The 27452-nt window shown below is 44.5% G+C and overlaps 1 protein-coding gene across 6 annotated transcripts in view; it reads right to left on the reverse strand.

Annotated features, from left to right (window-relative positions):
• CELSR1 (cadherin EGF LAG seven-pass G-type receptor 1) overlaps positions 1–27452 on the reverse strand; it is a 176637-nt gene that overhangs the window by 6113 nt on the left and 143072 nt on the right. For 3 of the 6 annotated variants that reach the window (XM_056339969.1, XM_056339968.1, XM_056339964.1), the window contains exons 22-34: positions 27105–27272; positions 22674–22800; positions 22096–22296; positions 17146–17320; positions 9351–9463; positions 7922–8001; positions 6518–6644; positions 4449–4574; positions 3991–4127; positions 3366–3469; positions 2361–2528; positions 1175–1417; positions 604–868 (exon numbers count right to left, since the gene is read on the reverse strand). In XM_056339969.1, coding sequence (XP_056195944.1) covers positions 604–868; positions 1175–1417; positions 2361–2528; positions 3366–3469; positions 3991–4127; positions 4449–4574; positions 6518–6644; positions 7922–8001; positions 9351–9463; positions 17146–17320; positions 22096–22296; positions 22674–22800; positions 27105–27272 — 2034 coding nt within the window. The remainder of the gene's footprint in view (positions 1–603; positions 869–1174; positions 1418–2360; positions 2529–3365; positions 3470–3990; positions 4128–4448; positions 4575–6517; positions 6645–7921; positions 8002–9350; positions 9464–17145; positions 17321–22095; positions 22297–22673; positions 22801–27104; positions 27273–27452) is intronic. The other 3 variants (XM_056339967.1, XM_056339966.1, XM_056339965.1) reach the window with 2 other exon arrangements.

Consider the following 27452-nt stretch of genomic DNA (forward strand, 5'->3'; position numbering starts at 1 on the left):
CACCTGGTAGCAGCAAGTAGTTAATGCTTGTTAAAGGTATCTCTGTTTCCTAACTAACCAGGATATATTTCATCCACCAGTTCCCAGCTACCCAAAGACGTACTTTTACAGTGAGCTGGGAATGGGCTGTGCATGCAGACAAAATGGGTGTCTAAAGCACCGTGGGACAATGTCAGAGTTAAAACCGGGTGAGAAATTTTCTCAGTTTGGAGAAAGAATGAGGCTATATACATAAAATGTATGCACAGACTTTATGTATGGCTGTTGTCCTCATTTTAAATGCAAGAATTACGATGAGTAACAAGGTTTCTGAGAATACCCTTTGACTGAGAGCTTGCTCAGCCTTTTGTTAATGTTTGATTTAGTTTACAATGGCAAATATGCACATCGATCATCACGCGGCAGGTGGGAATTGTGCACCTGGTAACTTAGGGTCAGTAGCTTGATGTGGCACTTTTCCTGCAGCCTCTGGATCCCCCGCCCCAGCAATGTTTTCCCTCTGCCCAACCGGACACCCACACCATGCTCCCCCCAGGGCTGGAAAGTGGAGGCAGAGGCCAGAGCCATGGGAGGCCTGCCAGGGCATCCTGACGTGGCACTTACTCTGAGTCTGAGGTGTCGGCATGTCCTGTTCCCACGTGGACATTCATGGCCATCCCGTTGAGCTGGTCTCGAGACTGCTCCCTTCGAGCATTTTTTACTGTCACCCCAGAGTCTGAGGGAGAGCGGACCCCATCGTTTGTCCCCAGGGAAGTAGTCCTGGATGAGATCGTAGTCTGGTTGTAATCTGATAGCTTTTCCCGCAGTCGATTCTTCATATTCTTATCCACCAGGGGGGGAGGGTAGGTGACTTTGTTTTTTAAGATGCCTGTTACGGAAAAGAGGGAATAATGAGAATTTTGAAATGTATCAGTAATTTCCTATATGAGGCTGAACACATCCAATAAGTGACTTTTTATATTCCTTAATTAGACTTCTAGTTTGTCGCTTTATTTCAAAACCAAAAGATTAGGCTTCAGCCACTACCTACTAGCTTCCCATGGCGTATTGAGTTACACGGGCTGGAGCCACTTGGAAAGCGTTCTTTCCTGACAGAGCTACCATATGAACTAATTAATGACCGTTGACCCCCCAGTCCCCCCATCCGGCTGTGAGGCTAGGCTGGCTGTCCTACCTTTCCTCTGCTCTGGCTGCTGGTTATTCTGGTGGGACAGAGGTCTGTTCTCCTTCTGCTGCCCTTCATTCTCATTGTCCTGCGGTACATCATTGCCGTGGTTCACCTGGTTTTCCCTGTGAAGCTCTACGTTGACCTTGGTCTCAACTTTGAGTTTCTGTTTCCCGCTGGCGTCCTCACCATCGCTGGCCGTTACGCACTCTGTGGGCCAATAGGGTTTCACATGATTGGGAAGGGTATCAACTGCAATGCAAAAAAACACTAGCTCGAAAACCACTTTTGATATGTTTTCTCAACCGCTGCCCGGCCAGACCTGTTCTCTTTGGCTGGGGAGGAGCTGTGTGTCAAACCAGAGCAATTCTTCAGATGATCCTTGCTGGACTGCACTGCCCTCGAGGTGCAGCAGCCCCCACAAAGTACACCTGGTAGGATGGAAGGGTGTCCAAACCCTTTCCAGAGCAAGGTCGCTGTGGAGAAATGTGAGGCAAACGACCTCTCAGCTCTCCAGAGCTGGCAATCCCGCTGGCTCCTTGAGGAGGCTGGTTTCTGAAGGGTGAGGGCACCGAAGGCACCTTGTGCTGTGTCTGTGCCAAGCACCAGCACACAGCCTGGACATTTGCCAGTCAGAGCTGACTTATCTTTAGGACAAGATGAACTGTGCCTAGAAATGCCTGCACCCTGCTCATCACCAGTATTAATATTAACGGCCAGTGATCTCCAGCTCTTTAGGACAAGAAACTCCCCAACACCACTAAATCCACATGCCTGTATTGCATGAAGAAAGGTGGGTATGTCTTCCTTCAAAAACATTTCTGCACAATATTTCTGCCTTCAAAACAGCCATCTTCTTCCTCCTCTTCTTCTTCCTTCATATGAGACTTTGCTGGCGGGGTAGCACCATTTCCAAGTGCTGTGGGTACCCACCTGCAAAGGCCACTCTCTGCCTGAGCGCCCTAAGTCGCAGATTTGCTCAAGCATCCTTTTACTTGTGCTCAGTCACCCCTGTGAACAAGCTTTTGGGAAGAAGAAAGGTCTCTAAGCTGGAGACGACAAGGATCTCTGTAGAAGCACAACAGCAAGGATGCTGTCTAGGCTGTATGGTAGTCTGGCAAATTTGTCCCATCTACTCTAAAGATATTTTATAGACAGGAATAAACCCATTGCTCTCCCCTTGCACTGGGAGTACCTTTGGGTGTGCTGTGGACTGGGCCATGTTCATTGGTTTTGGAAGTAGATGTGTTCCATTTTTTCTCTGTCTCGAGTCCATCTTCCTCACTGTCTGATGAATGGGAGGAGGCATAAGAGCTGCTGTGTTCATCAAGGGACAGTTCGCTGTCGGAGTCTGAATCATGCTCTACGAATGCAGAAAAGGGAAGCACAGCAATCACAGTGTGGACAGGAGCTGAACGAATCAATTTCACAAACGCACAAGGAGAAAGAAAAGGCGGGTGTCTGGTTCAGGCCATGCCAGGGATGAGCTCTTACGTCCCTAGGTGTACACAGGGTTAAATCACAAAGCCTGCGGCATCAATCTGAGTAATTTTAGGAAGCACAATCGCTTGGCTCAGCTAGTGGGCAGGACCTTTTATGTGCAGGGAGGGTGCAGAACAGAACGGTGACACTTTTTTCCTTATTCAATGTGCAGAACAGCACGTCGTGCTTCACAGGATCCCAACCAACACGACACACAGGCAAACCAAGGTACCTAGAAATATCAAGAATCTGCAAATGCACTTAGAAGACTTAAAAACTGCTGCAAGGCAACAAAATTTATCAATGTGACCCAAATTAAAGGAAAACAGACAGAAGACGCTTATCATTTTCTTGTACAAAACACAGGGCAGTAAAGGAGGATATTGCCTCAAGGTCTCAAATGTTAAAACATCACCAATTAAAAATGAAGAGCAACAGCACATCATTTGTGAGGAAGAAAGGGGATGCCAGAAACTGTCAACAGCTGTGACAGCTGTCAGATTAAAACTGAACCATCACAAGAAGCAGATACCTGATATCTCCATTTCAGGATTCCCTTGTAAGGCAGCCATTGCATAGCTTGTTATACCAAGAGCATAATGAGAATGAGATACACCAAGTCAGAATAACTATTCTTCCTGTTACAGAAGCCTTTGAAAAAAGTGCTGAGAAGGAGAAGGTGCACAACTGGGCCAAAGCATTTAGAAATCATTCTTACCATTGGATTTTGATGGATTCCTATGAAATATGGAGGAATCTGCTTCAGTCTGACCAGCCCTTGCTTGACTTAAGGATCCACTGAGCTTATGAGCAGCCTCATCCCTTTGGGAATAAAAACAGAGGACGACTTTCTTGGTCACTTTACTGTTCTTAACAACAAGGCAGACAGGCAGATGAGATTCGTCTGGTCAAACGTAGACAGCTGCAGTGGACACTAGCCAGCCTACGCTTGATTGGCAATGTGGTCAAGCAAGACATAGGTTATCCTAACGTCTTTCTACAGCAAGCCATAGGTTATCCTAATGTAGCTTCTGCCTTTGGCCACACGAATCACACTCTGAAAAAGCCTGAAGTTAATAAGCTAAATTGCACTCCTTGAGACATGTCTGAATTTTAACAGGCAAGCAGCACGGCCAATGTAGTTATGTTAACCACTGCACTGTTTGAACTCCCCGCTGAAGACGCATGCAAAAGAAAATGCATGACAAATTACAGTCACATGAAACAGAACTGTTAAGACATAAAAAAAGTAGCATTTGAACCACAACATTTCTGTTTTCCACAAGAGCAATGAAAAAGGGAAAGGCAAGCACCTGAAAGCCATGCACCTGCCACCTGATTACCTGAGAATATAAGCAAGGTAGCTATTGTGGCTCTTGGCTGACCTGACGGTGCTTTCTAGGGAGACAGTGGATTCCCCAATAGTTGTGCGATACATATTTGGCTCTTCTATATATGTGTTGTTACAGTTCAGAGATCGCTGAAGGGAAAAAAAAAAAAAAAAAAAGACACAAAGCAGTAGTGAATGATCCTACCCAAAGCTCATGTTACCCACAAATGTACGTAGTTTTGAAGGGACCAAGCGGGTTTTGATGTTGACAAAAAGAATTCTTTCCTCCCAAAAGTTTTAATTAAAATAGCAATCAAAATTTTTGAGAGAGGCCATCAGTAATCTTTATACAAGTCACTGAAAGCAATCAGACAATTCACTTAATTACAGACAAGCCCCCTGTAAGTTTATTTTAGGTAACTTCTACCAGCAAAAGGATGTGGTTTTTTTTCCCCAATGTTTTTTCCTTACAGTTAATAATGTAGCTCTTGTTGCAGTGGAATCGTCTGGAAGAGGTTTCTTCCCAGTTAAAGTGTTCTTCAAGTGCTTCCTGACTTCTTTGTTAAATACGCAGTGGAAGAAGAAAATGAACAGCCCCTGGATCATTTTAGAAAGAGGAATGATTCATTACTACCAAACTGCAAATACAGATATTAGAGAACAGCCGTTTTGAAACAACCCCTGAATTCTAGTTCGTAGTCCATGATTTCAATAGCAATAACTGCTTTATGTCTTTGACTGAAATGGCATTGACTGATCTTATAAGGACTTCTTTGTAATTTGCTTCCAAGTTCAAATGTGCATAAAAAGCCTGGGAGAATCTACATAACAATGTGTTCCTCTAGGATTTACAGAGCAGAGCTTGTGGTAGGTGCCACCTTCCCTCGTTATTTGGGAAGAAACCCAAATATCAAAAAATCCAACAGGGACCTCAGTGTCCCACTGGAAGACATTGCAGGAAGTTTCAGCGTTGTACTGGCACTAAGGTTTTAGAGCTTTTACACCGATGATGAGACAAAATCAGTAGCAGCACATAAAAAATAGCATAGCCTTTAGTGAAAACCTCTGGAAATGGGGAACTTCTGTGGTAGTTATTCTTACTTCTGTTGGTTAGAGAACTTTAGAAAGCCTTGTGAGATGTGGAGAGGTACTGGAGGCAGAGAGGTCCCAACTTTTGCCCCATACATTCCTTCGTTCAGCAATACCTCCTGGTGGGAAAATCACTAACATTTCCAGAGCCGGGCAGTTGTTGGCTGCCAGGAACACACATTAACAGCTTTCACTAGGGGCAAGGAGCACGCACGTGCGTGCCTTCAGATGTATTTTCTCTGAGGGAACTCACGCAGCTGCCAAATCGTTATCAATTTTGGTTGGAGATACAGCATATAGAAGCCAATCACTCATGAAGTTGCAGCTGTACCAACATCACAAGATGCCTGCATTTCATGATTTCAGCCAAAGCAATTGACTTAGAGTAACTTTAAACTTCAAGCTCACTTTCTGAACATTCAGTCAAACACAATCTTAGCTGGCATTAGCACTTTGGGATTATTCATTAATAAAATTCACATAAATGTCTCTTTAAAAATACAAGTTCAAAGAAAGCAATGATATGAAATGCCACATACCACTGTGCCTCTCTGGACAAGTTTGGAGAATTCCAGCTGCCGACTTTCCTTCCTTTCATAAGGTTTACATTTAATTTAGTTTTATTTTAGGCTTGTGGAAGCCTGGTTTTACAGCCTGCGTAGGTGTATTCATTTCAGAGCACACCAGCTGACGTGGCAAAATGACCTTCTCCAGTCTGGCCTATCTCATGTGCTGCCAGGGCACGGACAGTCATCTCCAGAGGAGACCCATCAGACTTCTTTTTTTCCTTTGGCTGCAATTTGTGGCTGTGGTGCTGCAGTTGACCAGAGTGTCCTGCTAGCAGTAGCTGTTTTAATACTGCAGGCACTTGCCATGACAGTTACGGCCATCCTTGGTCACATTCAGATTGTGACCAGCATGAACCTTCATGCCTACTTCCATGCCAGTCTTCTACAAATAACTATTTTCTGCATCTTTAATCAATAAGTGTATACCAGGACGGGCTACCCAGTAAAACCCTAATGCAATGAGTTGTATTTCAAAATCATTATCTGACTTACTTCCTTAAACAGTAACTTAATTTGTGAAAGCCTTGAATTTGGAGCCGTTCACTCTGGGTGAAATAGAAGTCTCTTGTTTGCGGTAGCAACAGAACAACCGTTAACAACGAGCACACAGAAGATTAACAAAGATTTTGTCTCTAGGAAGATAGAGGTATAATTGCCTGCTGTTATTTAACCGTCACAGGTTACAGTAGTAGAGCACTTATCTTTAGAATGACTACAAGTGAGAAATGCAATTACGCAAAGTTATGGTTTTGGTGAAAAGAACCCTCTCACTGAGAGAAGAGAGCAAAAATTGTGTTTGACGTCTCTGTCCTTCTTACGTTAGCTCATGTTTAGCAGGTTTTTGGAGGTCTGGGTGCAGCAGCACACTGCCATCCAACTTACCTGCAGGCAGCTGAAAACTGCAAAGAGATAGTGAAATGTCATGACATCACTGTTCACTGCCATCAGCCCCAGCAGCCACGTGGCACTGATGAGCACCAAGAGCAGGAATGCTGTTCGCAGCACAGAGCTGTAAAGCAAACACAGACAAGCATTTGCAGTATGACAGGATACAAGATAACAGCCCGACCACGTGCCCAACGATTCAGCAACTGGAAAAGCCCTTTGGGAAAATTAGGGCAGTGTTCACCAGCTCCCAGTTCCCAAGTCTCTTATTGCACTACTCAATGACTTATCATATTCAGGTAAAAAAAAAACGTGATTTCTTTTCAAGTTTGTTCCCAAGGTTTTCTTCAAACACACCAGGCTGTTTGTCAAGCCCATGCTGTTCACCCTTGTTGACTCTGGGGAAGAGATCTGGGCAGCAAATGCCCCTGTCCGTCTCATTTCTGTTTTTCAAGTTCACTCTCACATTCTTTTTCAACATTACAGCCCAAGGTTTTGGATTGAGGGCACTCGGGAATATTTGTTTGCTTAAATACATTGTTTCTACAGACACTTTCAAAAGATGGTCACAATTCTAGTGGCAAAAGTGTTCTACTGTGTGTAAAACAGCTGCCGTTAATTAGCAAATATACCCCATTTGTTTAGGGAGATTTAAAAAATAAACTTAAAAAATTTACCCAACAGCCAGGGCTGAATAAATAGTTAGAAGACGACTTTCAAAATCTCATACAGCTACTTATTTGGGGAAAAAAAAAAAAAAAAAAAAAAAAAAAAAGGCTGTCTCGCCACTAGCTAATCACGTTTCAGTTCACAGATAAATTCTGAGCTTCGGTTAAAAGAGACGTTAATGGGAACAGGCTGCCACAGGAGGCAGAAAGTTGCAGTTTGTGAGGCTTTCTGCTCATCCCAGAGGAAATAGGATGGGAGGAGGCTGGCCCTCAGCACAGGAACCTCAACGAGTCCCTGCCAGGACATGGCTGGCAACCCAGGCATTCAGTGAGGGGAACCCTTCTGAGCCACGGGTGAGAGTGGGGATACCCAGAATTATGCCTACCTGGGCATGCCACAGGCGGAGGTGAAGTGGCAATGTAGTAGGGACTATGATGAAAGACCCGGAAGGACTGTAATGATACCATCTGGAGGCCAGACCTCTCCCTCTCCCCTCCCTTCTCCTGCCTACACTTGGTGGTGGTGCAGAGCACCATGGTGGAGGTTTTACAGAGCCTCCAAGGGAACCCCAGGAGTAGGTGGTGAAGCAATCACCAATCATCTTGGCCAAGGTTTACTGTTTCCTCTAAATATCTCTTTTATTTCCTGCTCCAAGACTTGCTTTTAGGCAATTCTGCCCCTTTATTATTCCTAGCCAGAACTTTTTCTACAGGTTTTTGAATCCAAACTTACACGACTCCAGTTTTTTCAAATGAACGTTGCCTTCGTCTGCACGATGCTTTCATTGCTAATATAAAGATGACAGTGTTTATCTGAAAGGGAAATTGAAATAACAGCATGAATTCTTTCTGTACATTTGTTAGAGCTCAGTTTTCAATTAAAATGTGATTTTTATCCTAAAATGGTTCACGGTGCCAAGAATATTTTTCCTTCAATGTACAGGTCTCCAAGTTCCGAGATCCACCTCGTTTTAAGCTGACATGGTCAAGAACATCCTGGGACTTGACCTGGATAAGACTCAGTAAGATGGCCCTAGGCAAAGAGGCTTGAGTGAAAGACAGGAACGTTTGTCCTTGTCCAAACCAGAGTCCACTCAGCCCAGCATCTTGTTTCAGCTGAGTCAAACCAGAATATAAGAATACAGTAACAGAGCAAGCATACTGAGCAACTGATAAGTCCTGTGAATAAATATACTCCTCCAGCCTCCACCAATTTCCACAGCTGGGATGTACTAGGTGAGGTGGTGCATTTGTACTTAATCACTCATAGTGAGTATCGATGCCGAGAAATTGTCTGGTCATTCACTTTCCAAAACTGCGCAGAGCTTTACCACCGCCATCGTCCTGTTTCTGGGAGTTTCTAACTTTGCTCTCTGTGGTGAAATGATGCAGCTTGTCTAGTTTGTTCTGAATCTGCTGCCTCCTGCTACCACTTGTGTTGGAAAAGTCACTGAATGGTTGCCTCCACAGTCATTTTCTCCAGGCCACCACACTGTTACAGGCTCTTCCCTCTCTGGTTCTCTGCAGCTTTCTCTTCTCTAGGCTGAAGGCTGCTAGTCCACTTAGTTGGACCTCCAGCGGGGGTTGTCCCATGCCTTTCATGACTTGTGACCCCAGCCTATACTGCTTCCCAGTTTACTTCATACTTTTTGAGATAGGGAGACCAGAACTACACTTTGGTATTCAAGAAGGAGTCACATCACAAATATTTATCTTCTGGTGCTCTGATACTGAGGGAAGCTTTAAGGCAGAAGTTAAACACCAGCCCATTCTTTTAAATTTCTGAAATTGGAATTATTTAATATTTCTTTAGGACTTCTGGATGAAGTGACTTGTTATGGCTCGTTTTGCTGATTTGTTTAATAAGCTCACTGACCAACCCTTCAAACATGGAACAAAGCAAATGGGAAAAAATAAATAGGTTTCTGGCCATACAGCCATTGTTCCACAAGCAATCTTTACACTGGCAAGCAGCCCTCTGATTTTCAGGAGCTTACCTCATGCCTTATCTGTTTTAAGCAAAAGAGGCAAGTTTGAGTAAATCAGCTTCAAATGCAAAGAATACAGTTGCTTCATATTATGACTACTGTTTGATAAAACAAGAGAAAAAAAGGTAGCAGTAAGGAAGAGACAGCTCCAGACGCCAAGTCCACCATACTTACAACTACAACAATTACAATGGGCCCAGCAAAACTCCAGATAAGGGTGTCATGAACAGAAAGCCAGCAGAAATCAGGGTTCCCGTAGCCTTGTGGATCCAGACCAACAGCAAGCCCTGCGTCAAAAATGTAGAGAAAGTACATCAGAAAGGTGCTTCTGAGATCTTCTGTACAACCAGGCACGTTTTCAAATCACTGTCTGGCAAACAAAATGATTGCGGCAAAATGTGTTCAGCAGCAGAGTCCTGGAAGTCAAAATCAAGGCAAAACCAAAGTCTTTATGCTGGTGACTCCATATCAAATGATACTATGAGTTTTGCCCACCAGAACAAAGTTCAACTGCATGAAAATGACAATAAATTCAAGTCCCAAAATAATTCTGTTTCAGCACAGTTTTATAGTCATGTTCACACAGTATGATGAAGCCTTGAGGCGGAGTGACATGTTGAGGAATTTCAATAAGCCTATACAGCAGAATAACATGAATCATAACTGAGGTGACATCTATATTACAAAAAAAAGTGCATTCTTAACTGCTGTGAGGTTGCTGTTACTATAATAACACCAGAGACAAAGGAACCTGGGAATTCACAGGAGTTAACCGCTTGAGCTCAGGTGGGATTCATTTTAAGCTGCCATCCCAGGTACCTCATCTTGGTTTCAGCACTGTTTGAAATGGAGTTTGCTAACGCCCCCAAGGCAACTGAGTTAAGAACACACATTTTATTGTGTTATTTTTAAAGCTTGGACAATTCCAAGGGAGTCCAACCTCCACCTGCTGATTTACAGAGCTGCCTGGTTTGGTGACCTACACAGTTTGCCCATATGGTGATGGACTGGGATTCCTACCTTTGACCTGAAAAACCATAGAAATGTAGAATTATTTTGCTTGGAAAAACCTTCAAGATCATCGAGTCCAACCGTTAACCTAGCACTGCCAAGCCCACCATAGGCTGTGTCCCTAAGCGCCACATCTACACCTCTTTTAAATACCACCAGGAACAGTGACTCAACCACTTCCCTGGGCAGCTCATTCCAATGCTTCACCACCCGTTCAGGGAAGAAATTTTTCCTAGTATCCAGTTTAAACCTCCCCTGCAGCAACCTGAGGCCATTTCTTCTTGTTCTATCACTTGTTCCGTGGGAGAAGAGACTGACACCCGCATCGCTACGACATTCAGTCAGGGAGTTGCAGAGACTGATAAGGTCCCCCCTGAGCCTCCTTTTCTCCAGACTAAACAACCCCCGCTCCCTCAGCTGCTCCTCACAGGGCTTGTGCTCCAGACCCTTCACCAGCTCCGTTGCCCTTCTCTGGACACGCTCCAGCGCCTCAATGTCCCTCCTGAAGTGAGGGGCCCAAAACTGAACACGGGATTCAAGCTGTGGCCTCACCAGTGCCCAGTACTGGGGGACGATCACCGCCCTGGTCCTGCTGGCCACACTGTCCCTGGCACAAGCCAGGATGCCGTTGGCCGCCTTGCCCCCCGGGCACCCTGCTGGCTCATGCCCAGGGCTGTCACCCAGCCCCCCCAGGCCCTTTCCCCCCAGGCAGTTCCCAGCCCCCTGCCCCAGCCTGTCGCGCTGCGTGGGGCTGGTGTGACCCAGGGGCAGGACCCGGCACTGAGCCCTGTTGAACCTCCTACAAGTGGCCTCGGCCCATCGGCCCGGCCTGCCCAGACCCCTCTGCAGAGCCTCCTGCCCCCCAGCAGATCAGCGCTGCCCCCAGCTCGGTGCCACCTGCAAACTGGCCGAGGGTGCGCTCGGTGCCCTCGCCCAGGTCATTGATAAAGGCATTAAGCAGGGCTGGCCCCAGCACGGAGCCCTGGGGACACCAGCTGTGACCGGCCGCCAGCGGGATGTAACTCCGCTCACCACCACCCGCCGGGCCCGGCCGGCCAGCCAGCTTTTAGCCCAGGGTACAGTACACCCACCCGGGCCATGAGCTGCCAGTTTCTCCAGGAGAATGCTGTGGGAAATAGTGTCAAAAACTTTATTAAGGTCCAGGTAGACAACATCCATTGAGCCTTTCCCTCATTCACTAGGTGCATCATCTTGTCATAGGAGATCACATTAGTCAAGCAGGGCCTGACTTTTATGAACCCATGTTGATTGGGCCTGATCGCCTGGTTGTCCTGTATGAGCTGTGCGATGGCACTCAAGGTGATTGGCTCCACAACCTTCCCAAGCACTGAGGTCATGCTGACAGGCCTGTAGCTCCCCGGATCCTCCTTCCAGCCCTTCTTGTTCACAGGTGTCACATTTGGTAACCTCCAGTCAACTGGGACCTCCCTGGTTAGCCAGGGCTGCTGAAAAACGATTGAAAGTGGCTCAGCGAGCACTTCTGCCAGCTCCCTCAGTACCCTTGGGTGGATCCCATCTGGCCCATAGACTTCTGTGTGTCTACCTTATGTAGCATGTCGCTAACCATCTTCCCTTGAATTATGGGGGCTTCACTCTGCTCACTGTCGCTGTCTTCTGGCTCAGAGAGAACAACTGGTATTACTATTAAAGACTGAGGCAAAGAAGGCATTAAGTACCTCAGCCTTTTCCTCATCCTTTGTCGCTATGTTCCCCCCCCCCCCCCCGCCCCATCCAATAAAGGATGGAGATTCTCCTCAGCTCTCCTTTTGTTGCCAATATATTTATAGAAACTTTTAAAATTGTCTGGCAGTAGCCATATTAAGTTCTAGTCGGGCTTTGGCCTGTCTAATTTTTTCCCTGCATAACCTCATGACATCCTTGTAGTCACCCTGAGTTCTCTGCCCCTTCTTCTAAAGGTCATAAATTCTTTTCCCCTGAGTTCCACCCACAGCTCTCTGTTCAGCCAGGCTGGTCTTCCCCACCAGCTCATCTTTTGGTACGTGGGGACAGCCTGCTCCTGCATCTTTAAGATTTCCTTCTTGAAGAATGTCCAGCCTGCCTGGACCCTGTGGCCCTTCAGGGCTGCCTCCCACAGGACTCTGTCCACCAGGATCCTAAACAGGCCAAAGTTGGCCCTCTGGAAGTCCAAGGTGGCAGTTCAGCTGCACCCCCTCCTTACTTCTCCAAGAATCAAAACCTCTATGATTTCATGATTGCTATGCCCAAGACAGGCTCCAACCACCACATCACCCACAAGCCCTTCTCTGTTCACAAAGAACGGGTCCTTCCCTTGTTGGATCACTCACCAGCTGTGTCAGGAAGTTATCTTCCACACATTCCAGAAACCCCCTGGACTGCTTCCCCTCTGCTGTATTGTACCTCCAGCAGACATCTGGTAAGCTGAAATTCTCCAGAAGAACAAGGGCTAGTGATTGTAAGGCTTCTCCCAGCTGCTTATAGAATATTTCATCTGCCTCTTCATCCTGTCTGGGTTGTCTATAATAGACTCTTACTTGCCTTGTTGGCCTTCCCCCTGATTCTTACTTGTAAACACTCAACTCTGTTGTCACCATCACTAAGCTCTAGACAGTCAAAACGCTCCCTAAAGGACAGGGCTACTCCACCACCTCTCCTTCCTTGCCTGTTCTGAAGAGTTTATAGCCATCCCTTGCAGCACTCCAGGCGTGTGAGTCACCCCACCATGTTTCTGTTATTGCAACTATATCATAGTTTTCCCACTGCATGATGGCTTCCAGCTTCCAGCACACTACACCAGTGTGCATTGGTATAGATGCACTTCAGTTAGGTTATTGATCCTGGCACCTTTTTTTTGGGGAGAAACCCCAGTTCCTACATGACCATTCTCAGGTGCTTCTGTGGTTTCTGACACATCAATAACCCTTGCCTTTGCCATCACATGAATCTCCGTTCCCTCCCTCCTCTGAAATGGCAGATTGAAGGACCTCACTAGCACATCGCCTCTCAAACACTGGCATGCTGCCCCAGGGCTTACCTCCAACAAGCCTCATTTTATCCCTTTCCCCCTTCAAATCTGGTTTAAAGCTCTTTCAAAGAGTCCTGCCAACTCCTGTGCAAAGATCGTTTTCCCTCTTTGAGACAGGTGTTCCCTGTCTGCAAAGGTCTTCCTTCTTCAAGACACGGAAATTGATGCCTATGAGGCTTATGGCCAATGACATATGGTAAATGGCTACAGCATGTTGTCTGGGCATCGGGGGCACCTATTGCGTTGAGCGTATGTCCTGACTGGAGCAGGAGGCCAAGGCTGACGGCAGTGCTGCTCACCGCGAGAAGAATTCATGTGCATTAATAAATGCCTTGTTTGAATTGAAGCCCATGTGCGTTGGTGAAAAGACACTGAAAAAGGGAAAGGTAGCTGCGTTTCACTCTCGCTGCTTAAATCTGGCCCAGAGCCAATATTCACATCTGGTACAGGCCTACGGTCTATGAAAATTAAACTGGCTATTTGGCAAAGCAGTGGATATTGGATCTGTTTTCTCTGCAATGTGGAATGAGATAGGACTGGTTTCCCTCCCTGCTCTCACTGGCCCTTCCACCACCCCCTTCAGCAGCTGCCATTCAGAAAGAATTAGCCATAAATGATTAAAGGACCATAAAGTATTTTATACAGATGTGATTATATAGACAAGGTCTGTTTCCCAGGACTTGATTTCCCCCATTAGCGGGACTTAAACTACAGTTTGGCCAAACATCTGGCTCTAAAAGTAATTGGCAGACAGCAACATTTTTTCACTCTCAAAATCCTACCCTGAAGTTCTCCATTAAACAAATAGGGCAAATTGCAGTCTTTGGGTACGAGGTTCAGATTTTACTGCAGTCAACAATATGTTCAGTAACACTACCCAAAGGCAGAATTAAGCCAATGCAATATAATACAGAGAATCATTTTGGCACATCAGTTGAATGCTGCAACCTGGCTGTCCTGAGCAGACCGAGTGTGTGGGCTGTGTGACAGCTCACTGACGTTTGCAGGAACTGGGGCTGGCCCTGTGGCCAAGTGTCCTGTGGGGACCAGCACCTATCCCAGGAGCGTGCCAAGAGCACGCTGTGGGGAGGTGCTGCCAGAGGCAATGTTTTGACCCTTCTGAGCTCCTGTGGGCTCAGCGGCGCGTCTGACTCAGGCAACTGTGGGTCAGCCTCTGCTCTCTTCTGATTCATCGCCTTGCTTAGTATTCACAGCAAAGAGTAGATTTGGGAAGTGCCATTTTCGGGGGGATATTGGTTTTAGGGCTACGTAAGAACCTGTTTTAACATAAGCACTGCAGTCTCCATGGCAAAGCAGTTGCTGCACACATATGCCAACGGGTTAGTGCGTTGCCATGAAGACATGCAGAACGGGAGGGGTCTTGCTTGGTGCCAAATCCAGCCCTTTGCTCCTGAGGCAAGGAAGGAATTAAAATCCCTCTCCTAGATGGATCAAGCCACATTTTAAAATAAGCAATCTTAAAGCAAATTTAAAATGTTACACTATCACTCCCCATGGAGAAATATTCCAGAATCACACTCTTTTGAGGGCTGTAAGCCTTCTCCCAACTTCCATCCTACTTTTATTCATGGCAATTTGCTTTTCTATGCTGTGACCAAATTCGGCTCTTCCCTGTTGGAGTGTTTGTTATGTAAACATTTTACTAAGTTTCCCCCCATCCCCAAAGGTCAAGGTTCGCTTCTGCCAGTAGCCTGGTCCCATCACAGATACCTTAGGACCACTATGACCGAGCCTGAAATGAATGTCAGTTTGAGCATGGAAAATAGAAAAAAATAAATAAACGAAACAGAATAAGGCCACTGCTACTGTAGGTTCATATATTTGTAGGTTCATATATTTTTTTTTTCAGGATAGTTGTGATAAAGATGAAATGGCATAGATATTTATCTTTCAAATGAAACAAAAAAGTCCTTTGCATGTCCAAAACTAAAATTCCTTCCCATATCTAGACTTTTCCACTATTAAGAAACATATACAATCCTTCTTTCATAAAGCAATTTAAAAGAAACTGTGTTTAAGATGCATGTTATGAAGTTCGAACCTTTTTCCTGTTTAGATATTAAAATTTACAATCTATAAAAGAAGCTTATTTAAAAGATGTATAGTAACAAAGTTATCCAGGCATAAGAAATCACACATTGTGTCATTTATGATTAAATAACTTTCTCTTCAGATGATTTCTAAATCTGGAAGGGTGATCTAAATGCTTAGTTTTCTTTATTCATCGTTTCACAAAATCCTCTGACTTGCACAGTAATAGGGATCTGACTTTTCATTTAAATGGACTGCAAATTCAGTAGATTCAGAAATTAAATTACAGCAGACAACCCAGAACCAGAACTTGAAACTTCAGAAGCACAAAATAGTTCCAGAGAACAATATCTAAGTAGAAAAATGTAAAAATGGTGTACATGTAATATTCAGACTGCATAATACTGCTGTTGAGAAGGTCTGAATTAATTTAAAATTCAGGAGAGAAGCTAAACATGAAACAGAAGATCCTTTTGACAAATTCTTCTAGAGAGTTATGTGTTCTGAAATGCAAATTGTTTACTGCTATTTAATGATAATACTTATTTTCTACCAGAAACGATGCTGCCAATTGTCTGATTGCACTTAAACGTTCCTGAACGTCCTACAGTAGTACTATTTGTGCTGACAAAAGTTACACAGGTCGGAAATTTTTTAGAAGTTCAAGGACAATTTCTGTTTAAGATGTCAGGAATGTATCTAGAGTGGCAGAGCCTTCTGGGCTGCGCCTTCCATTGTGTTCTAGGTAAATTGATAGAAGTAGAATTTATGCACAAGGTGATATGGAAAAATGAATCAGCTCTCCAGAGAGAGAACTAATCTGTACTAACCTATGCTATGTTTTGGCATTACGCTTTTTCCACACAGGAAAAAAAAAGGCATATATTTAAAAGTGTAACTTGTTCCATAATATTTTTCCATGTGTATATCAGTGATAGCTATTTGTTTGATCTGAGAGGCATCTAAATCTCTGCTATTGCTGACAGTATGTTGTTATCTGTAAAAATAAAAGTTATTGGATAAAAGTTAACTGTCTGCCTATGATCTGATTTCCCATATGACAACACATACATGCTCAAATAGTTGAATCAAAAAATCCGGCTCCAACTGTTCGGCAAAGTGTACTTCCCAAGGAGTTGTCTGCCTGAATTAACACAGCACCATGTGCTTAGGGTAGCACTGGAAACATCTGATTACAAAAAAAGACAAGGTGAGGGCAGAGATAGATGTGCCTCTGTGGATCACCTTGGAACAGTTTAAAAGATTACTGTCTCCAGCTTTTCATCACTTTTCCTCAAGTGGCAGTTACTGCCTTTGTATCTGAAACGAAGTAAAAGGATGCTTGAGTATCCTCAGCTTGTTTTTATGCCAAGCAAAACAGAACTGCTGAAATCCTCTTCAGGGAGCATTTACTGCTGGCCGAGGGTAGGCAATGGGGACACGTAGTGAAGGGCAGTAATGTCCTGTGGGCAGCACTGTTTCTGAAGCCGCTGCAGCTACCTCCCTGACAGACTGTGTATCCATACCCCAAGGTACCAGCACATGGAAGGAAAATTTCTGAAGGCTAAGTTGTTAAAACAAAAATACTGTTATTCCTAGGCAATGTTATCAAGTCCTGTTTTAATCTGGGTGCAATTAGGTTTACGTTATTGTAAAACTGTAAGTATCTCTTCAACTGGGGCAACAGGCGTTTGGTACACAGACCTGCCAAATTCAGGCTGACTTCTGCTAGACATGATTCGTTGTTGCCTTTGTTCAGGAAAACACGCAAGTGACAGCAGTAGTTAAGCGCATCCACAGCTGTCTCGGGTGGGGTAACTGGACAGCAAAGACGGCAGGGAAAGGAAAAGAAGCTGTTTTGGGGTGGTTGAGTCTCAGTACCTGTTATGATGGCAGGGATGCCCCAGCCAACAACGTAGTAGAACCGCATGTGCCCGAAGTTGATGTTCCTCACTTCAGTCAGCATCCGGTAGATGTGGAGCTGCTCCACGAACATCCATGCAAAGGTGCTCATGTAGAAATAATGCAGGAGGATGGCAATCACAGTACACACGAACTGCAGAAGGGAAAGGGCAGGGAAATTAGAGTTGCATTTCTGAATCACAACCTGGTGAGCCACCAGCTCCCCCGTGCAGCTAAAAGCAAGTGTAATAAAAAGGTTTTGGCAGAACAAATATACTGTCACTAATTAAATTTTTCAGTTTCAAAAAAGCTGTTCACATTGTGAAAGCTTGTAGTTTTAGGTTTGGGTTTTTTTTAATTGTGTGGCCTGTTCTGAGTCTGGTTCACCTTTACCCTATTAACCCAACACGCTTTTGGCAACTGACCTTGCCCTCCACGTTCTGTGGCTAACTTCTCTGTGCATATTTGCTGCAAAGGTGAGCATTTTGGCTATTCTGACCAAACTCCTGCTTGCGGGAGAGGCATAGCTGGCAGAGCTCCTGGCTCTTTCTCCTATGAAGGCTGTAGACCCTTTGCCCTGGCTGCTGTATGAGTCTCACATGCACAGTGCCACTACACTGGATTCAGCCACAACATGTTTAACTGCATCAGCTAAAGCAATTTAACTGTAAAGCCAACAGATGGCTCCTGAGAATGGCCACCCTCAGCCCTGCACTGACTCAGTGTATCCCATTTCCATATCAAGGGCCATCCTATGGGTTTTTCTGCTACTTGAGTTTTTCCGGAAAGAGAGATACATCTCTCCAAGGAAGTGTGCCATTTTGGTAGCTTTGTTTTGTTTTAAAGTAGAACATATTTTGTGTCTGATATTAGTAGATACAAAAGTAAAAGAAATTCTCCTTGTGTTTGGCAGAGGTGGAATGGAGGTCTGAGAAGTTCTTAGGCCTTCAATTTAGGACCGGGCCCTGAGAAAGTCCTTTCTGCCTGAAAAAACTTTACTTCTGGGCACAGAAATCCAAAGTTTCAGCACAGGAAAAATGATTGTGCTGAACATGAGCAATGGATGATCTGTAGACTTTGAAATCCAGCCTTTCTTTGAGGAACTTTCTTACCAGTTAAATGAAATGTCTTTCTCACAAACAGGAAAAATTTGACATGATCTTATGATCTAATGTAAGATCAGCAGACCATTTTTCCCCTATGTGTCTGTGTCATAGGTCTGAAAAGGTCTGTTCCATCTACACCTCCTTTCCTGGGACTTTAAAAAAAGCCTGAGAAGCAAAAGCATGGATGCATCCACGGGGTAAGGCAGTGGCCATCTCTTCTGTCCTTGTAGCTCTGCCCCTTCACTGATGAACCCCACAGACCTTGCACATCTATACTTCAACAAGTCACGGAGGATGCCTGGCTGTTACCACTGGACTAAAATGATGCAGCCTGAAGTAGACCACCACCAATTCCACAGATCAACCTTTTACCTGATGTTGAAATCAGAATATTTGACTACAATGTGGGAGAGTGGCTTCTAGGCAGAAGGTGGCTTCTAAGGGTTAACCCTCTTCTTGTCCACTGCAGAAAACCACCCTAACTGCCAGGCTGTAGGACATTCTTGTCCAGAAATGCTTGGCAATACCCTCCCCTCTTGAGGCTGTGCTACTTGCATCAGGCACAGAAGTCATGAGGACAAACAGAAAGCAGGCTAGTGCTGCCCAGGTAGTTCATGTCTCGGGCTAGGAACAAGCAGATCTGGAGCTTCCAGTCCCAGATTTTTATCCTAAGTCAGCAGCACAAAGTGGACTATTCAGCTCTGCCAGGCTGAAAGCAGCAAAAATGAGGGCCCTGCTAAAACCAAAGAGACCGGGCCCTTAGGGTGAATAGGAGGAACAGCTACAGTAGGCAAAGTGGTAGCTGAAGTCATATTTGTGACCAAATGGCCACCTTGAAACCTCTGACTTTCACAGACTTGCATTTCTGCAGAACCTGCTAACCAGCCTTCCCTCCCACCTTAAGTCTGATGAGTGAAAACAGTAATGACCACAAGCATCTGACACCTGAATTGAAATCTTGCAATTAACCTTCTTTCAGAAGCAAAGCAAAGATTTTGCCAAGGATCTGTTGATAAGCTTGAATTAAGGGCACTTTCTGTAACCATTTGATTTTTTTTTTTTTCTAAATACTTTACATTGTGTTTTGGAACCTTTTGTTCCCATGCAGAACTGACCCTGCTTTCAGACTTTGGCATGACTTTTTAGTGTTTTTTCATGATATAATGCTCAGAAATGTATATTTCCCTGCTTAACTTTGCTGAGCGAAGGAATCATACAAAGACTGCCAACTTTCTGGATTCACTTACTGCATTGGTGTTGTTATAGCACCAAGTGTTATTGAAAATGTAGCTCACCAAATAAAAGACCTTTCTTTCCTCTATGCAAGCAGGCCTTTTTTTGTTACTGCTTGCACATGCATATGAGTAGGCTGCTGCCCTGAACACTACCTTTTTCAGGTAAGAAAAAAAAGACAGAAAATAAATCACTTTCTATCAATAGTCCACGGAAAGATTAAAACCTCACCCAGAAATGTGACTTAATTTACAGAAACCCATAAAAGCCAGGCTGAGTGCCAAGCAGTGCAGCATTATTTGTGCTCCAGCATTCTTTACCTCTTTATGCTCATCAGTGCGTGACTCGTTAGACAACTCTCATTCCATACAGACAGATGAATAATTGTCTCAAGCAGACATGGCTTACAGCCCCCCTAACTTCTCAAATTGACTGGGTATGGTGTAAGGAGTGGCTTTCTGCTGTATGAAATATATTCTGTTACTTAAAGATCTTTGTAAGTGGGTTAAAGGTTTGGGGTGTTTTACCGAGTCCTGGTAACTACAGGACACGATCACACCATAAGCCCCAAAGCATGACAATGAGAAGGAGCAAAAGAGAACAAACTCATCAAGTACGACTGTTAGTATTTGCGGTATTGCTGTAATGAACTGTTTTACTACTCATAAACTTTTGCTCGGTGCTTCATGATATTATGAAAGGAATCTGGAAATGAGGAGCCGTCATTTATTACATAATTTTTGGTAAGATTCTGCAGGGATGTGGGCTTGGCCCCTTGTTCCTCAGTATTCGTGTCAGAGAACTGAAAGAGTATAAACTCTTTGCTAGTGAAATGCCGTGAAAAATGAGTGGTGTGCTCAAGAAAGCATGGGAACGGTCAAGTTACACAGTGCTGTGGATCAATTGGCAAGATGAGTTAATTTGAGCAAAGTTATTTAAATATGCAAACTTGTATATTATAGAACAAAGACAACATGGGTCACACAAGACATGAGACCGTATCCCAGAGGGAGGTCACTGCAGAAGATCTCACCATAGCAGCAGATAAGGGACTGGAGTTCCTGGTGCATGGGAATGTAGGAACGCGGGACTGGAAATGACACTGCCAGCTGGAAAGCTTTGTCCAGTTTAGCATTCACAATTTTTCAAAAGGTAAAGTGGGGGAAGAAAGCCCAGAAAAAAAGGCAACAGAGTAACCTGAATCTTAGAAATTGAAGAATTTAAGCAGCTTAATTTTATTTAGTTTTCAAAAAGCATCACTATTGAACAGAGGCTTCCTGGGAAGACAGTTTTTATGAGAGGGCTCTCAAATTTACTAGGAAAAGGTCTTGACAGCACTCAGTTACTGGAAGCTAAAATTATTTAAGGTCAACGCATGTTATAGTTCAAATTGATACAAGAATCCAGGGTGACACTTTGGGCTATACAGCAAGTGAGGCCGTGTGGTTAGGCACCAAGGTGTCATTACCACAACAGTGATGATACTCAGTGAATGTAGGCATATTCTCCAATTTCTGCTGCTTGGACAATGTGGAATCAGCATGGTTATCTCTTTTGTGGTGTGCGTTTTCATGTCAAGATTGTACTTCCCTCTCAAAATTTAGATTGAAACACGTACAGTAATGAATTTCTAGAAGATAAATTTTCTTCAGAGTGTTCAGGTAATCCCTACACCAAAGTTCTGAATATTCTTCGTATCTGTTAAGGACATACTTTTTATTGCATGTCATCCCCATCTGTCTGCTGCCTGTTCGGTACATGCAACTGTGAAGCTTGGCAGTGCTGGAAGCCTTGCCTGCTTGTGTCCTACCTGTCTGCACGGCAACCATGACTTTTGAGATGCGTGCTACTAAGAATCAGCAGCAATACTACATAAAATGCTACACAGTTAAGATAGCAATGATGTCCTAGAACATACACACTTCATGTGTGGCATGTATCTCATATTCAGACCATTCATACCTTGCAGTTCTTCACATGCACAATGCTGGAGATACCTGCACTAAGCTTTGGCAACAGATATGATGGGCTGAAGCCAACAATCACTGTGGCTGGAAAGCACAAAGCAAAGCAACAGGTTTCCTACTGATTCTTGGATGTAGCAAGCTGTCCCATGCCTGGCAAGTGGCTCCTCCAGAACGGCCATGATAGGTGTGCAACATGCATATTAGCACCTGCACAGGAACACATAGTTGACAACCTACCAGTCAACACCAGGAGCTGTTTGGGCTTGTGAGGTACCTGCTGGAGGAGAAACTGGAGAGCCTCCTACTGAACAGACAAAGCAAGACAGAAAACATACTGACGGAAAGGAAGGAAGAAATCAGTATTCAGGGTTCAGTTCCTGGGATAAGCCTTCAACAGGGCTGCTGTTATATATTCTCTGAAAATAAGATATAGTCTTAACTCCTGGCACTGCAATTAATCACATAAAACACATAAGAATATATTAAAAATCTGATGTTTTTCAAATGACTGTTGAGGCCAAGCAGAATTAAAAAAGAATAGATGGGAACAGGTAAAATTTGCAATACGAACCCCCTGGTTTAAAACTTGACAACTCTAGCAACAAGCACAGAGTAACTCTTACCGGGTTTTCAGTCTGGTTGATGCCAATAAGAAAGACGAGCTCAGAAAAGAAAAGGGCAGCCACCAGGTTTTTGTGGATACTGTGCAGGTTGGAACGTAGTGTACGGATGAGGACCAGCAGTATGAAGGTGACCAGCAAAGCTACCAGCGAGATGGATACGGTTGTGTAAGTGACGATCTTCAGAGGAAGCACCTCCCCATTCTGTAGAAAGACAGATTGACAGAACCTCTGTGAGTTTCTCCTTCGTTTTCCTCCAATCAAATTTACTACTCGGAATGTCAATGTTTTCACTACTACTGAGCCAACATACGGATTTGCTTTAGGACCAACAGCAGCGGATGATGTCGCCTCTTAAGTCACTCAACATGCTGAGTGTGTACGGGCAGCACCCAGAGAGTGCACCAACCAGGTAAGATACCCCTTTCAGCAGACCCGATGGTGGGTGCTGTCAGGCATGGGGCAACACGTTCCTGACACACGGCAACATGGGATCAATCTCCTGCTGATGCTCCGAGTCATGCTCATAGCTTAAGTTCTGAATCAAAGCCCTCGAAAACCATGAGCCTGACATCACACACCTCTCGTTTTGAAATGTCCATCAGGACGGCAAAGCTGGTTATATGGTTGCACTGGCAAGCGATATGGCTCTGGTTTCTGGAAAACAGCTCACATCCTCTGGAGGACCAGGCACCTGTCCCGCCAATCCTGTAGGGAAAAAAAGGCATTTCTGAGAGCCATCCTCTGATCTCCCTTTGCCTCCTGCTGCTGTTGCTCTCTGGGGCTGCTCTTGCTTCGCAACCACAGAGGGCTGTAAGCACCAAGACAGAAATATTTATAGCTGTCACCTGCATCAACTTAAAAAGCCTTCAGCTGAAGTAATTTCTGATATGACAGCTGGCTTTGCTGGCCAAATTTTGTGGTTTTATAAGAATCTAGTTTTGAGTTTAAAAAAAAAAAAATAATTAAAACAATTTGCTTTTGGGTCAGTGACCACACAAGCAATATGGGGAAGCGACTGCACAGACCAAACTTGTCATAACAAAGGTAAAAAATACCAAAAACACAGAGAAAGAGATATGTTTTTGAGTCATGTCTATTTTCCTAGATCTAGACACTGCTAGCAGAGCTCTTATGCGGAATATAATATGCAATAATATGATTTCATTATATTGTTCCACTGAAAAGTGAACCCAGTAAAAAATACATCATATCAGCAGATTTCTTGTATTAACATTGGGGAGCAATTGGTCCCTTAGAAATTCTTCTCTGTGCAGCCTTGGTTAACTCCAGTGACTTCAGAAATTATTTTGTAACAATATTAATTACTCTATTCTGAAGTTAATGAGTAATAAAAACAGTCTTGTAGTTACTGAAAGAGTTTTTAATTAGATATGACAGGACGTGTTTTTCACTCAGCAATAAAATATTTGTTGAACAGTTTTAGTATCACTTTCTCTTAAAAAATAATCTCTTTAAAAACTCTTTCATTACATGCAGTTTAAGAGCTACTTTTCAACTGTGGCTCTAGGAAGATGTAACAGACAACAATTGCCATTGAATATGCCAGCAAATAGCTAACAGATGAATCACTTCAGAGCTAATGAGTTATTCAAGCCCACACAATGTTAAAAAATCTATGAAAAAGGACTTGCCATTCCCTTATAATTGGCAGAATCCTCTTTACATACAAGCAAATACACCACTTTAAATGCAGGCAAATGGAGTTTATTATTGCAAACATAACAGATTTCTGTTGCATCTTTGATCCTTTCAATGATATAATCTCCTGAAGCTTTTGATTAGGAGGCAAACATTTCCTAGGTTAGTTTGCTCTTTTACTTCCAGCACAAGATATTGCCTTTTAATGGATTCTTCCGGAGGTTTACTAGAGCTTTTTGGTTATTAGTAAACAAATAACAGCTATTCCTCTTACCCCAGGCAGACAATATCCTCCTCTCACTACGTACCTGGTTTGATGGTTGAAAATTGCATTATATATATTATAGCTAGAATATTGTGAAATCATAACATGCAGAGCACGTAGCTACCTCTCAACACATTTTCTTTTGTTTTATCCACACTCTTGAAATTCATCTCCAACAGGACTGTTCTATTTCCACAGCACATTAAACGCAACAAAATACTTACGAGCATAAACAGTTCTTAAGATTTTTCAAATTTTCAAGAAAAATGTCTGTATCCTTAATTTTACTAAATACAAAAGACCCAAATGAGCCATCTGTAGCAGAAGATCAGGTTTGAGACCATCTAAGGAACCTGAAGGTGCACAAGTCCATGGGACCTGAAGAGATGCATTCGTGGGTCCTGAGGGAACCTGTGGATGAAGTGGCTAAGCCGCTATCCATCATATCTGAGAAGTCATGGCAGGCCAGTGAAGTTCCCATAGACTGGAAAAGGGGAAATATAACCCCCATTTTTAAAAAGGGAAATAAGGAAGCCCTGAAGAACTGCAGTCCGGTCAGTCTCACCTGTGTGCCTGGCAAGACCATGGAGCACATCCTCCTGGAAAATATGCTAAGGCACATGGAAAATAAGGAGGTGACTGGTGACAGCCAATATGGCTTCACTAAGTGCAGAGGAATGAAGCTGGGTTAATTATCATTGATAATATCCAGCTGTGGGCTGGCTTCAGGGGCGGCGGGTTGGCCGATGTAGACAAGGTGCAGCTGTGGCTGGTTTGTTAAGTGGTTGAGAGTCAGTGAAGAGAGAGCAGCTGAGGAAAAAGCAGAGAGAGAAAGAAGCAAGAGAAGAGAAAGTGTGAGTGTGCCCTGGGTGAGGAGACTAGGAGAAGGCAGCAGAGGGACTGGTGTGAAGAGTGTGCTGGTATGAGATGGTAAAAGACCTTGTTGCAGCCTGGTAGTTTGGAGAGTGCTGCGACAACTAAGGGCAAATTATTCCTGACATCTGGTGGCCTTTATACGATGGGGATATAGCATCAGTGGCTGAGGGAAGAGCAACTCGTGCCATCTACCTGGACTTGTGCAAAGCAATGAAAACTGCGACATGTTTGTCTCTAAATTGGAGAGACATGGATTTGACCACTCAGTGGATAAGGAATTGGCTGGGTGGTCACATTCAAAGAGTTGCAGTCAACGGCTTGATGTCCAAGAGGAGACCAGTGTGAGTGGTTTCCCTCAGGGGTCAGTGTTGGGACTGGTGCCGTTTAACATCTGGCCAGCAACATGGACAGTGGGATTGAGTACACCCTCAGCAAGTTTGCTGATGACACCAAGCTGTGTGGTGCGGTTGATATGCTGGAGGGAAGGGATGCCATCCAGGGGAACGCTGACAGGCTTCAGAGGTGGTGGGCCCATGTGAACTTCGTGAAGTTCAACAAGGCCAAGTGCCAGGTCCTGCGTGTGAATTGGGGCAATCCCAAGCATAAATACAGGCTGGGCAGGGAATGGATTGAGAGCAGCCCTGAGGAGAAGGACTTGCGGGTGTTGGTGGATGTCAGTCTCAACATGATGTGGCAATGTGCACTTGCAGCCTAGAAAGCCAGCCATACCCTGGACTGAATCAAAAGAAGCATAACCAGCAGGTTGAGGGAGGTGATTCTCCCCCAGTACTCCACCCTGGTGAGACCCCATCTGGAGGACTGTGTTCAGCTCTGAGGCCCCCAACAGAAGGAGGCCATGGACCTGTTGGAGCGAGTCCAGAGGAGGGCCATAAAGATGATCAGAGGGCTGGAGCACCATTCCTATGGAGAAAGGCTGAGAGAGTTGGGGTTGTTCAGCCTGGAGAAGAGAAGGCTCCGGGGAGGCCTTACAGCAGCCTTCCAGTACCTAAAGGGGGCCTACAGGAAAGCTGGAGAGGGGCTTTTTGCAAGGGCATGTAGTGATAAGGCAACGAGTAACAGCTTTAAACTGCAAGAGGGTGGATTTAGATTAGCTATTAGGAAGAAATTCTTCACTATGAGGGTGGTGAGCCCCTGGCACAGGCTGCCCAGAGCAGCTGTGGCTGCCCCATCCCTGGCAGTGTTCCAGGCCAGGCTGGATGGGGCTTGGAGCAACCTGGTCTGGTGGCAGGAGTCTGCCCATGGCAGGGGCTTGGAACTAATGATCATTAATGTCCCTTCCAACCCAAAAATTTCTATGATTTCTGAAATATTTCTTTTCCCTCACACCTCCCTCCTAGAGTTAATTATACTCTCCCTGTATGTTCTGCTTATGTATTATGATTGCCTCCTAACAACTGCAAGAGGTCTAAGGTTCCAAAGATGGTATTTCCTCTCCCTCCCATTTTTCATTAAAATAAATGAAAGCAAATCCACAAAAGTTGATGGACTGAAAGGTAAGTTGCTTCTTACCACTGCAACTGTCTTTGGGTTGAATTTTGATTTAAAAACTTGAGATTCAAAAATTCATTATCTTTACTCGTGTAATTTTATCTGCAAAATCTCAGTCCTCCTTTTTACCGACATGAAGACTTGGGTTTGTAAATTTTTTGCACTGCCCCTGGCTAAGACGTCAAGGGTGGGAGGCTGCTTGCCATGTACTCTGTCCATAGTCACTGGGGTGTAACAGGAGAAGATTCAGCCCATGTAAGAACTGAATCATCTCCTGAAGATGTCCCTCTTAAAAAGAGGGCACGGGGCATTGAGAGGCCTTCAGACAAATCAAGAATTCAGGCACTGAAGTTAGACTGCCTGTCCAGATACACATCTGTGGGCAAAAAGCATGAGCAAATACAAGAAAATTGTAAGATTTATTATTGCTGGGTGAAAACGAACCCTGCAGAAAGACATGATGACGCTGTGTTTGTTAGAAACCACATGGCTAATCCTTTGTGTGATGAGTTATGACAATTGTTTTAATTTTCCTCAGGCTGGTGGGAAATGACTACATGGCTCTCTTCCACCAGAAATCAGTTGCCATTTGAATAAACTGAGCAAAAAGTGTTTTCCCCCAGAATTATCTTCCTGGGCAGAGCCTCTCTGCTACTGAGACAGTTACCGTGCACAGCTCTAAAGCAAGCAGGAGACTTACGTGATGGAGTGGTTCCAGAAGACACAGACGGGCTTCGTTCTCTCCTCTGTTTCCAACATGGCATACTCCACTATGATGGGCTTTTCCACCAGGTTGGGAGGAAGCTCCCTGTCACTGTGAATGGCTGTGCTTACTACAGGTGTGTTAATAATAGGGCGATTTGGCAACCTGCAGAAGGAGAAAAACTGCACAGTGATCTAAATGCTAAAATGCAAAGCACTGATTTGGTAGGTCCTGCAAATAGAAGATTTCCAGTCGCTCCCACTCAGAAAGCAGAGCAGATGCACCATAAGCCTTCCACACAGCTGTGTTTCCAGAAGCTGCTAGCACTACTGACATGGTTACTCT

This window comes from Falco biarmicus, chromosome 5 (assembly GCF_023638135.1).
Source record: "Falco biarmicus isolate bFalBia1 chromosome 5, bFalBia1.pri, whole genome shotgun sequence".
NCBI classification, from domain to species: Eukaryota; Metazoa; Chordata; class Aves; order Falconiformes; family Falconidae; genus Falco; species Falco biarmicus.